The 11,513-nt window shown below is 45.7% G+C and overlaps 1 protein-coding gene across 1 annotated transcript; it reads right to left on the reverse strand.

Annotated features, from left to right (window-relative positions):
* Positions 1-9,794: 9,794 nt before the first annotated feature.
* Positions 9,795-10,676, reverse strand: LOC114184685. The gene is made up of 3 exons (XM_028072000.1): positions 10,451-10,676; positions 10,138-10,363; positions 9,795-10,050 (listed from the first exon to the last, which is right to left on the reverse strand). The coding sequence occupies exons 1-3, from the start codon at positions 10,674-10,676 to the stop codon at positions 9,795-9,797; spliced, it is 708 nt and encodes a 235-aa protein (XP_027927801.1).
* Between the last annotated feature and the right edge of the window lie 837 nt (positions 10,677-11,513).

The following is an 11,513-nucleotide window of genomic DNA, read 5'->3' on the forward strand; positions in this document are numbered from 1 at the left end:
AAGCATTCAGTAGCACCACGCCAAATGACTAAACTAGGAGTGTTCATCCTGTCTTTTCTACCCTCTGACCAAACACATAGAGGGCTGGTTTAGATGATCCCTGACTGCTTCTACTACACTACCAGAAAGAGCTAACCGGCTTCCATCTTCAACATCGGAAGGTACCTTTCATCTGAAAATTTTGACGAACACTTATCATTTTCTTATAAATGGCAGAATTTGGTTGATTTACTTCTTCCCACATTGTTCGCAGATGTTTCGGTGAGTCTTCATGTTGTCTATTTGTCAGAAGCGCATCAGTAATGAGGCCATATCTGTGCGTTCTCCAAAAAGCAGAATGGCCGGTATCCAATGTGGGCATACGGTCTACGATCTGACGCTTGAATGCTGCTGTTTCGCGAGCTTGGTTTAGAAGCTGCTCTGGAAGCGCCTCAAAATATGTTCTTCCATCTCACGACGTAGAACTAGTTCTTCCTGCGGCGGTTCCGAGGTTGTTTTTGGCTCTGTCTCATCCGTGGGAGGAAAATTGAGATCAATGGACGACCGCTTAGAAGAACTGGCACCGTCGGCACCTACGTATAAAGTAAGGTCCCCCTCCATGAAAGAGAAGACCCCTTCGATACAATGAGTCATCAGATGAAAGAGGGCAGCTCCCTTCCATCCCCAACCAAGAAGGCGACTAAAGAGGAGGCGCAACGATCTCAAAAGGAGCATTGATTTGAGTTTGACCAAAAGCAGACTCAAATCAAAGCCGAGTACAAGAGAAAAGCAATAACATACTAAAGTCTTTATGACAAGAAGGAATAGGGCAAGGATCGACATTCTGACTCTCATAACAAACTCTCATAATCTTGCAGCTCTTCTAGAACAGAAGACACCAGCTTTCACTGGTGGGGAGCTAACCTTTGTCTCCCTTTATTGCACTAAGTTACTTACGGTTTGTTGGACTAATCTCATCTACCAGACTGTTGCCTCATTGGACGTAAGAACTGACAGGCAATCCTTACGCAGAAGGGTGGAAAACCTTATCACCATCTAAATCTTAGTGTGAGAGCACTTAGACGATGCCATTGTTTTTAAAGTTTTAAACCGGGCCTCCTGCCGCTATGCATCCTATTGGGACGCTTCGACTTTTTGTTCTGCCAAGGTCTAATCGTTCTGACGTAGTCTAAGTCTTCTAGGGGAATGCCGACTGCCGAAGTTGAAGCTGAAATCAATGATGTTAATTGGCGATGCTGATTCCGAAGCCGTGGCAAAAAATCTTTCCCCTGTAGAAAGAAGTGTCTCCGAACAATCTCTGATGAGCTGACCCTATCTGAGGCTGTCGACTTAATTGCGCTGAATCTGGAGGTTTGCTTTGATCCGAGTCTTCCATGGCCTGATCGTGCTCATATTGATCGGGAGGAAAAAACCTGCCCCAAAGGCTATGCTCCGCAAAAGCGGTGCCCCTTAAATGTGCTCTCATCAGATAGAATGAAAGTTGTTAGAGTATAGGTAAGCCCGGGGAGCTATGGGGGTCAGAGTGGTCTCTCTAGTCATACCAAGTAGCTATATTAGGTTCATTTCCTTCTTGATTCAATCTTTCATTTCGTTTGATTTTAGGTATAAAGCCTATGTCATGGCAGTCAAATCTCTCTTTTTGAACAGAGTTTTAAGCCTTTAGCACATCAATAGATATTGCAGTAAAATCATCTGATTTGAGCCCACTTCCATACTGATTGGAATAGCCAAAAATGCACCTTTCCCCACTATCACTTTCTAGAATTCTTTCTGATACATGCTCCGAGAGGGTTAGCCCCGGCTATCAAGATGAGCTAAATGGTCACACCGTCAAAAGGGAATTTTAAAGATCTCGGGATTGCTTCAATGGCAGAAGCCAGAAGAGTGAATTCAGCGATTGCCTTTTGGCATGGTAATTGGAATCTTCCTTCAACCAAGGAGGGATGGGTAGGCTCAACTCGATATGGCTAGAAAACCCTTACCTTAGGGCCACTTCTCATTATACCTTTGGACACAAGGCTTGCCATCTACGGAGCTTTTTTTGTAGTGCTAGTTCAGAGGCTTGGGGCCCGATCCCTGCGACTGGATTGAATCCTTTTCGAACTACGAATGACTTGATCCTGTCCAAGCCACTAGGAAGGTACCGGAGGCAAGCTCGATCGAATAGAGCCCCAGTCTCCATTTGTCTTACATAGCAAACAAAGAGAAATCGTAAAGCATACAAAAAAGGGATTCACTAATCCCTGTCATCCCAAGCACCCTATGCCGCCCAACAATAGCCCATCCGGTACTCAGGACAGGTTGGGAAACGCATTCCATTACGGGGAAATGGTCCCGGCTGGTACGTCCGGAGCGTCCAGCTCCAAAAAGAATTTTGAGGAGACCATTTGGGACGCCTTAGAGCAACCCCTAATATCTGATGAGCAGAGACTAACCGGGAAAACTTAATCTGTATTTCGACCTGAAGGATTAGCTCTACTACTAATAGAGCTGAGGCTAAGGAGAAAGCAAAAAGCAGAGCTAGCTAAAGACAAGAGCGCCCACTCTTTTTCACATACACCGGGATAAAAGGTTACGATAGCAAGCCCCTCCTTGGTCGGAGAGCCTCCAGGACAAGGGGGCGACGGTCAACCATCCACTCTCGAGATTCATCTTTATCAATCGATCTCCGCGTCCTGCCAGTTCGCTAAGTAGACTCACTCTCCCGAGGGGCAACAATGGAACTATTCCTGCCAAAAACAAGGGACCTACTTCTCATCCTAGGAGTTAGCAGGTATGATTGCCTCTCTGTCCGTCTCTCCGAGTTTATACTACTAATTAATAAGTAGCACTTCTGCTATTCAATAAGTAGCTGAAAGACAGATCCTTCATTCTTTCTTCATACAGCTGGGAAAAAAGACAGATCCTTCACTCTTTCTTTTGGACTTGATCCTCCCCGATTGAAAGCTACTTGAGCTTGCCTATTGGTCAAGTGGCCTGAAGCTCATCTAAGGATGTCAGTCATAGTTGCTTTCGCCCTTGGCCTGAAACTTCAACCTGCCATAAAAAAGTGGCATGATTCTAATTGCCCGATCCTATGGTTTAGAGGTGGAACGCGGATCCTGCTCCCGTGTGGTACGATCCAGCTTATACTTGTACTGATAGCACGGGTACTTTGCTTCCTTGTTGGCTTGGGGCAAATCCCTTCCCTACACTGAACGGAAGGTCGGTACTAGGAATCTATCAAAAAGATCTGGTCCGGGGAGCTATCTCACGAACTGAACTTCTGAATATTAGCTTTGCAACTACGTGCTTCGAACCTTTCCTGGGATTGTTGTGCCTGCTTGTCCTCATCGAATTGGAGAAATTTTTGGTACGCCCCTTCCTCTCTTCTTTTCGAAAAGTCAGACTCTGCTCAGGGAGTAATCTTAGATCGGGTCGTGCCCCCCTTCCATCACCCTCGGGGGAGGAATCATTCCATTCAGCAGTCCTACGTGGGTCAGTGAATGTCTTTTATGAAAGGATTAGACGGTGACAACTAGTGCTGTGAACAATCCCTATCATCAAATCTCTGAGCTCAGGAAGTCAGGTTAAGACGTCGACTTATACAGGGTCTTGCCCGAGGAGATGAAAAAGAATTCCTGTCTTTAGAAGTCAATCCCACTAAACTACACTTGTACGCTTGACATGAAAAGTAGAGGCAAGCGGAGTCAAAGGCCTCACCTCAACAGGATAGAGGCTGCTCCTGGAAGCGGAAGAAGAAGTCCAGTATTGAACGGCAGGACTTGAAGCAGACCGGACACTCTTGCCTCACATGCTAATCTTCCGGTCCGCTGATCTACTGCATCGGAGAGCGTATCGCCTTACTATGAATTCTCTGACCCAGACTTGGTATCCATGTTAGGAAGTCAAAAACGCTCCTTGCTGCTGCACTAATTTCGTTCATCAGTCAGAAAAAGTCGGGATTCGATCTCCACGAAAGGCTAAAGGAACATAAAAAAAACGAATCATCTTTCTCCACCCAATTAAGAACAAACTCCAAAGCAGTCAAAAAGAAGGGCTTTGCCCCCCTTCAAAAAATAGATCAACAAAGATATCTTGCAAACCCTGTAAGGTTTCAACTTGTGAGTCTAGATGCCCCGGCTGAGAAAGTGAAGCCGTCTGGCAATACGTAATACTTCCCAAAGCGTTCCTTGAACAGGGTTTCAAGTCGAATATTCATTTATGAATGCAAATCATAAAAGGCAAAAGTGAGATCGAGACCCGTATCGGGGAGATTCAATGCGGGTGGGCGCCCCCCTCTAAAAAGGGAATAGAGAACAACAACAACTATGGGATAGATAAGAAACGAAAAAGAAAAAAAATCGATCTTTTTATCCATTTTACTTACATTCAAAAAAATCTTCCCTCCATACAGACTGAACCCCGTCAAGCCTGTAGGACTAGTGTTTTGACTATATAGAGATGTGGTTGGTTGTTGACCAAAAAAGACATGGGAAAAGGAAAGCACTCACTGAGTTACTTACGAATCAGAAAGATTGAGGCTGACTACGGCCTCAGATGATTAGGCGGGGACAGGATTCGAACTTGCAATCTTCAGGTCATGAGCCTGATGAGTTGACCAATTACTCTACCCCGCTTCTTCCCTCTTGAAACTGAAAACATATAGATTAGCAAATGAGACTGCCCACACTGAACACCAACCCAATCTCGAAGAGAATTAGTACACGAAACTACATATCCGCTGATCTATATGCCCTGACGTGAACGACAGCTTTCAGTGAGTCTTAGTTTGATGATCGAACATTCTTTCATAACGCAATTATGTTTAATCATCGGTGCGAGAAAGACAAATAGGTCGGGCACTCTCCTCGCAGCGATCTTGTGCTGCCAATGGTTGGCGCTGATCTTAGTAGGACCAGGACGGCGTATTTGACACTTCAATCAAATACCCGCTCAGGATATGAGCGAAAATATACACCTGTTACAGTGTAACCTTCACCCACGCCCGTGGGTCTGAAGGACCTCCACAGACTGAGGTAACTAACCTCACATCTGAGTGTTTCCACTCATGACGCCTTTTCTCTAACGGGATTCTAAGCTCTCGATCCATACACGAGTTCTGGGTAGAATGGTGTCCAGGGGGTGGAAAAAAGATAGAAGACGAAGTAGGGAAGCCAGCCAACCCCTCTCCTTTTATAATGTCGAGCTACTTCATACCTTGTTCTATCAACAACACGCTACTTCGTTCCTCTCCCTATCAGTCGAGTATCTCCGCTCCTTACTCTAACAAGTATGCTTCTAAACTCCAAGCTCTAAAGAACCTACAATGAAACATACCTCTCCCAGGTTCTATCAAATAAGCTTCAATCCCTCTCCTTATAGAATAGAAATGCAACTACGTTCCTTTAGCGGTTAAGTAGGATTTATTCATATCATAATAGAAGGGATAGGTTTTAGTCCTGGTTCAAGGTGTGAAGAGAGAGGTTGTCCCAAAAGGACAGGTACAAGACGAAGTGGCAGAAAGATAGAAGTATTGCACCCTTCTATGCCTTTTTTTTTCATGCTGATTGGGTAGAAGAAGTCAGATAGAAGGACTAGTCCCTTAGGGAATGATCTTATCTGGCTTTAGACTCCTTTCAACGACACAAGGGACAAGGTTATGAAAGAGTTTGCCTAAGAAGCTTAAGGGCCTATGCCGCAACACAGCGCTCAAACTTTCAACTCAACGGCTGGCTTCGTCTTCACTTTCAAGCTAGAACAGAACGTAAGTTGACAACCTTTAGCTTCTACTACAACAACTATAGACCTATCCTTCCTACTTAACCGCTTAACGACAGCTTTAGCCTTCCTGCCCTAACCCGACCTGTGATCGCACTCACTTCCATCACACAGTCTAACATGCATAAAGATCACATACAAGATCAACTATCATCACTTTAAAGCAATCAATATAGCATCATGTAAGCCAAACAGTGAGAAAACTAACTTCTGCAGGGAATCTCGCTTAGGCTAAAGGGTCTCGCCTAAGCTAGAGAGTCTATCTCGCTTAGGCAAGTTGATCTCGCCTGGGCGAGTCATCATACAATGGCGAATTACAAATCCTGGGCGAACTCTCGCTCAGGCTAAACTGGCTCGCCTAGACCTCGCTCAGGCGACCCCAGCTCGCCTAGGTGAGATTTCGCGCAGTGACAGGGGTGATCTTCTGGTATTTTCGCTTAGGCGAGAGCAACTCGCCTAGGCGAAACTACCAGGAAATCCTCCCTGATCTTCACGTGCAAGCTCGCTCAAAAATATTCCCCACTCAATTTCACACACCAGCAGTCTCAAACACCAATTAAATAAGCAATCATGCAATTTAATCACTCACGAACACAATTCACATCAAATTGAGTCAAAGAATTAGCTTCTCTTACCTTTTTGTCAAGAATTCAATTTGGTGGAACAAAGCAAACTATGAGAGAGCAGAAGTTTCAGTTTAACCTAGAGGAATCCACCACCACAACATGGAGAAGGAAAATTACGCGGTCAAGACCAAAACACAGAGGTTAACTAGTGAATTCTAGTTGGAAATGGACTAAGATGAAGATGGAACCTACCTAGGAGAATGGGGGCCAAGAGAGGAAGCGGCTGGGAATCCCGTTGAGCTGGTCCTTCCAGAATCTGAGCACGAAATCAGGCACACAATGAGATAGCATAATTATGGAAGAGAGGTTGGAAGAGGGTTTGGACAGTAGAGAAGGTGAGAAAGTGAAAAGGAAGGGAAACAACGTTTCTGTTTTTATGAAGTCATGAAAGAGGGGTATCGCATTCTCCCTAACAACAAAAATTTTCGACCTGAAAATTGAGACTTACTAGAAAACAAGTGTGGATATGACTTTCTCACGTCTTCTTCTAATTCCCAAGTGGAATCACCTGTCCTCTTGTCCCATATGACCTGGACTAGTCTGATGGATTTCCCTCTGAGCTGCCTCATCTGAACATATCCTAAACCAACGGTTTGAACTTCCACTACAAGATCTCCTCTAATATGCAAATCTTCCATCTCAAGTACATGGGAAGGGTCAGGCACATACTTCCTGAGCTGTGAAACATGAAACACTGGGTGGAGGTTGGCCAAGGGAGGAGGTAGGGCGATCTCATACGCCACTGGTCCAACTCTTCTCAGAATCTGGTATGGACCAACGAACCTAGGAGACAAATTCTTCTGGCGGATTGCTCTTCCCACACCCGTAGTTGGGATAATTCTCAAGAAAACATGGTCCCCTGGTTCAAACTCTAAAGGTCTACTCCTCTGATCAGCATAAGATTTCTGTCTACTTTGAGATGCTCTCATTCTTTCTTGTATGAGCTTGACCTTCTCAATGGTCTGCCTCAAAAGCTCTGGTCCCACCACCACTGATTCCCCATCCTGATACCAGCATAAAGGCGTCCTACATCTCCTGCCATAGAGGGTCTCATAAGGTGCCATGCCAATACTGGTGTGAAAGTTGTTGTTGTAAGTAAACTCTACCAACGGTAGGACCTCGTCCCACGCACCCAGATGGTCCAGCACGCACGTCCGCAAGAGATCCTCAAGAGACTGGATGGTTCTCTCGGACTGCCCATCGGTCTGAGGGTGATAAGCGGAGCTCATAGCCAACCTACTATCCTTAGCATCCTGCAGCGTCTGCCAGAAGCGGGAGGTGAATCGTGGGTCTCTATCAGAGACTATACTCGATGGCACACCATGTAACCTCACGATCTCACCGATATACAACTGTGCTAGCTTCGCCATAGACATCCTCAAGTTTACTGCTAGAAAGTGAGCACTCTTGGTGAGACGGTCTACTATCACCCATATAGCATCGTGGTTCCTCACGATCCGAGGTAAATGGATGACAAAGTCCATAGCAACGCTATCCCATTTCCACTCGGGTATCTCAAGCTACTGAAGCATCCCTCCCGGTCTCTGGCGCTCCGTCTTGGCCTTCTGACAGGTTAAGCATGACGATACATACCGAGCGACATCTTGCTTCATGCCCGACCACCAGAACAATTCCTTCAGATCATGATACATTTTAGTCATGCCGGGGTGCATGCTAAAATGACTCTTGTGCCCTTCCTCAAGAATCATACCTTTCAGCTCTAAGTCTTCAGGTATGCAAACCCTGTCTCTGAATCTCAGTACCCCATCACTTCCCATCAAGAAATCCTTGGCCTTCTCAGTGCCAAGTAACTCTACTGTCATTTGTAGCTTGGGGTCCGATGGCTGCTTCTCCTTTATCAGATTAAGGAAATCATTAGACACTATAAGATGGTTACATCTAATGACTCCCTCATCCAAAACCACCTGCAACTGCATATCTCTAAACTGTTCCACCAAATCCAACTCTCTGATCATCATGTGAGATGCGTGAACCGCCTTTCTGCTTAAGGCGTCAGCCACCACGTTCGCCTTCTCCGGGTGGTACAACAACTCAAAATCAAAGTCTTTTAGGAACTCCATCCACCGCCTCTGTCTCATGTTTAACTCTTTCTGGTCAAACAGATACTTCAAACTCTTATGGTCATTGAAAACCTGAAATTGTGCACCATACAGATAGTGTCTCCAGATCTTTAGTGCAAATACCACTGCTGCTAATTCCAAGTCATGTGTGGGGTAATTCTTCTCATAATTCTTCAACTGTCGTGAGGCGTATGCCACCACTTTCCGTTCTTGCATCAGAACACATCCCAATCCCTGATGAGAATCATCACAATAAACCTCAAAGGGTTTACCGGTATCAGGAATCACTAACACTGGAGTGCTAGTCAACTTTTGCTTTAGCTTTAGGAAGCTCTCTTCACACCGATCGGTCCAAGCAAAAGGTTGATCTTTGCGGGTTAACTGGGTCAAGGGTGCTGCTATCCTAGAGAATCCTTCAATGAATCTCCTATAGTAACCTGCCAGCCCCACAAAGCTCCTTATTTCAGTCACTGACTTAGGGCATTCCCAGTTTAGCACAACTTCTACTTTAGACGGATCCACTGATATGCCCTGAGCCGAGATCATATGCCCCAAGAACTGAACCGAAGTCATCCAGAACTCACATTTTGACCGCTTTGCATACAACTGCTTCTCCCTCAGTATGCTCAGAACTATCTTCATATGCTTTGCATGTTCCTCTAGAGTCCGTGAGTAAATCAAGATGTCATCTATGAAAACCACCACGAACTTATCCAGGAATGGCCTGAAGATTCGGTTCATGTAGTCCATGAACAAAGCGGGGGCGTTAGTCACACCAAACGGCATCACTACATACTCGTAGTGTCCGTACCTAGACCTGAAAGCGGTCTTCTGCACGTCATCAGACTTGACTCGAATCTGATGGTACCCTGACCAACCCAGAAGCAGGTGTGGACACCACCAGGTCATACTAGAGCTCCTTCACCGAAAGACCCAACTCCACCACTCTAGATTCCGACACAAAAGAATGTGTCGCCCCCGAATCGAAAAGAACATGCAAGCTCCTACCAGTTATCACACAAGACCCGATGATGAGGTTACCTGATCCAGCTGCCTCTACACCCGTCACAGCATACACTCGACCCGCCGCCTGTGGTCTCGCACCTCCTCTCGACGGCTGTGACTGAGGCTGTGATGAAGGCCTCGACACTGTACTCCTGTCAACTGGGCAATACTTGATGAAGTGACCTGTCTGGCCGCATCTATGGCAGGTCCTCCTGTCAGAAAGCTGGGGGCAAGTGCTCCTCAGATGGGGCCCCCTATAGTGGAAGCACTGCGGCCTAGAAGACTGATACTACTGGGGTTGATGTGAGAACCTCCTGGGCCCCTATGGCTGAGGCCTAGAGTATGGCTTCCTCTTGTCGTCGTGTTTGCTCGTGGACCCAGATGGTCCTCCCACCTTCAGGTGAGACCTCTGCTGAGCTTCAACTTCAGCCTTGAGCTTCTCCATCACTCTTGCCTTCTCTACCAAGGCAGGGAACTCCTTGATAGAGAGTGAAACCACCATGAGCTTGAGGTCACCCCTCAACCCATTCTCAAATTTTCTACACTGCCAGTCCTCTGCCATCTTCAGGGTGTGGAATCTGCCCAAGTGTTTAAACTTTTCAGCGTACTCCGACACTGACATGTCTCATTGCATCAACTGCAAGAACTCGACCTCCTTTGCATACCTCACACTATCTAGGAAAAACTCAACATAAAACTTCTTCTTAAACAGTTCCCAGGTGATGGTCTCATGGCTGTCCTCCAACATCATCTTCATGTTGGACCACCAATGCACGGCCTCTCCAGCAAGAAGGTACTCAGTGTATGCCAGCCTGTTCTCTGCAGGACATCTCTTAGCATCATAGATTCGTTCCATGTCCCGCATCCACTGATCAGCTCTATCCGGACTAACTTTGCCATCAAAGCGGGATGGATGGTGTTATAGAAAATCCTCCAAACTCCACTCTTGCACTCGTGGCAGTGAAGCTTGGGAAGAACCAGCGGCTGAACGATTTTCCCCTATCTGATGCAGGGCTTCCAAGTGCCTCTGCTGAGTCGCTTCTGTTGCTAGTCTTGCAGACTCCATCTGTTGCAAGGCTAGATTTTGCTGATTCACCATGTTAGCATTTTGTTGCTGCATGGCTGCTATCATCGCTTCAATTGCTCCCACCAAATGAGGATTATCTGGGTTTGGAACAGGAGGCAGAGGAGGCCTAGGTGCCATAACTCTGATCACACAAGGAAGGAACCATCAGATTAGTCAACAGGTACTACAACTTATGCAAAACACATTACGAGGAACACACAACAGAAACTAGGCAAGCTCACACCTACAGATCCTAAAGGAATCACTGCTCTGATACCAAAATTGTAACATCTCGTTTTCATAGTTTTATACTATTAAACAAAACATTTAATCAGAAGCAGATGATGACGTGGCCAGTATAATATATAATACAGTCATCCTCAAAATAACCCTACATACACTGATTAATACATACCGCCCATACACTACTAAAAGGTTACAAAATATCTGATCAACTAAGCGAAGGAAAAGGGATACATCTACTACTAGAATGCCTAACATAATCATCTCCTGCCCCGGAGAGGTGTATCCTCACCTGCACCTATATCTGCTCACGCCATTTAATGTGGACGATCATTGCAAAAACAGAAGACACAAGGAACACATAGCATACAAGAAGGGTAAGCTAACTTGAACAAAGAGCAAATCATGCGATTTTCATACTAAGACAGAAAACATATTTTTATTACACAATCTATTAAATCATCCAATTAATCCTGACCATAACACCACACATCATTCTAGACTCGATATCCAGATTATGTAAGTGGCATTGGAGCTCTTGGTGACTTGCACTTGAGATGGTTCCTAAACTCTATAGAGTTTTAGGCACAAGGGGTATTCACCCAACCACTCTCAAAGTAAATCCCATCACCTCTATGATGGATCGGAATCATAGACCAGGACCTCCTGCTACTCCCCCCGACGTAATCCACCAAACTCTATATGAGTCTTAGTGGTTACTAAGAGCGTCAG

Source organism: Vigna unguiculata, chromosome 5 (assembly GCF_004118075.2).
Source record: "Vigna unguiculata cultivar IT97K-499-35 chromosome 5, ASM411807v1, whole genome shotgun sequence".
Classification (NCBI taxonomy): Eukaryota; Viridiplantae; Streptophyta; class Magnoliopsida; order Fabales; family Fabaceae; genus Vigna; species Vigna unguiculata.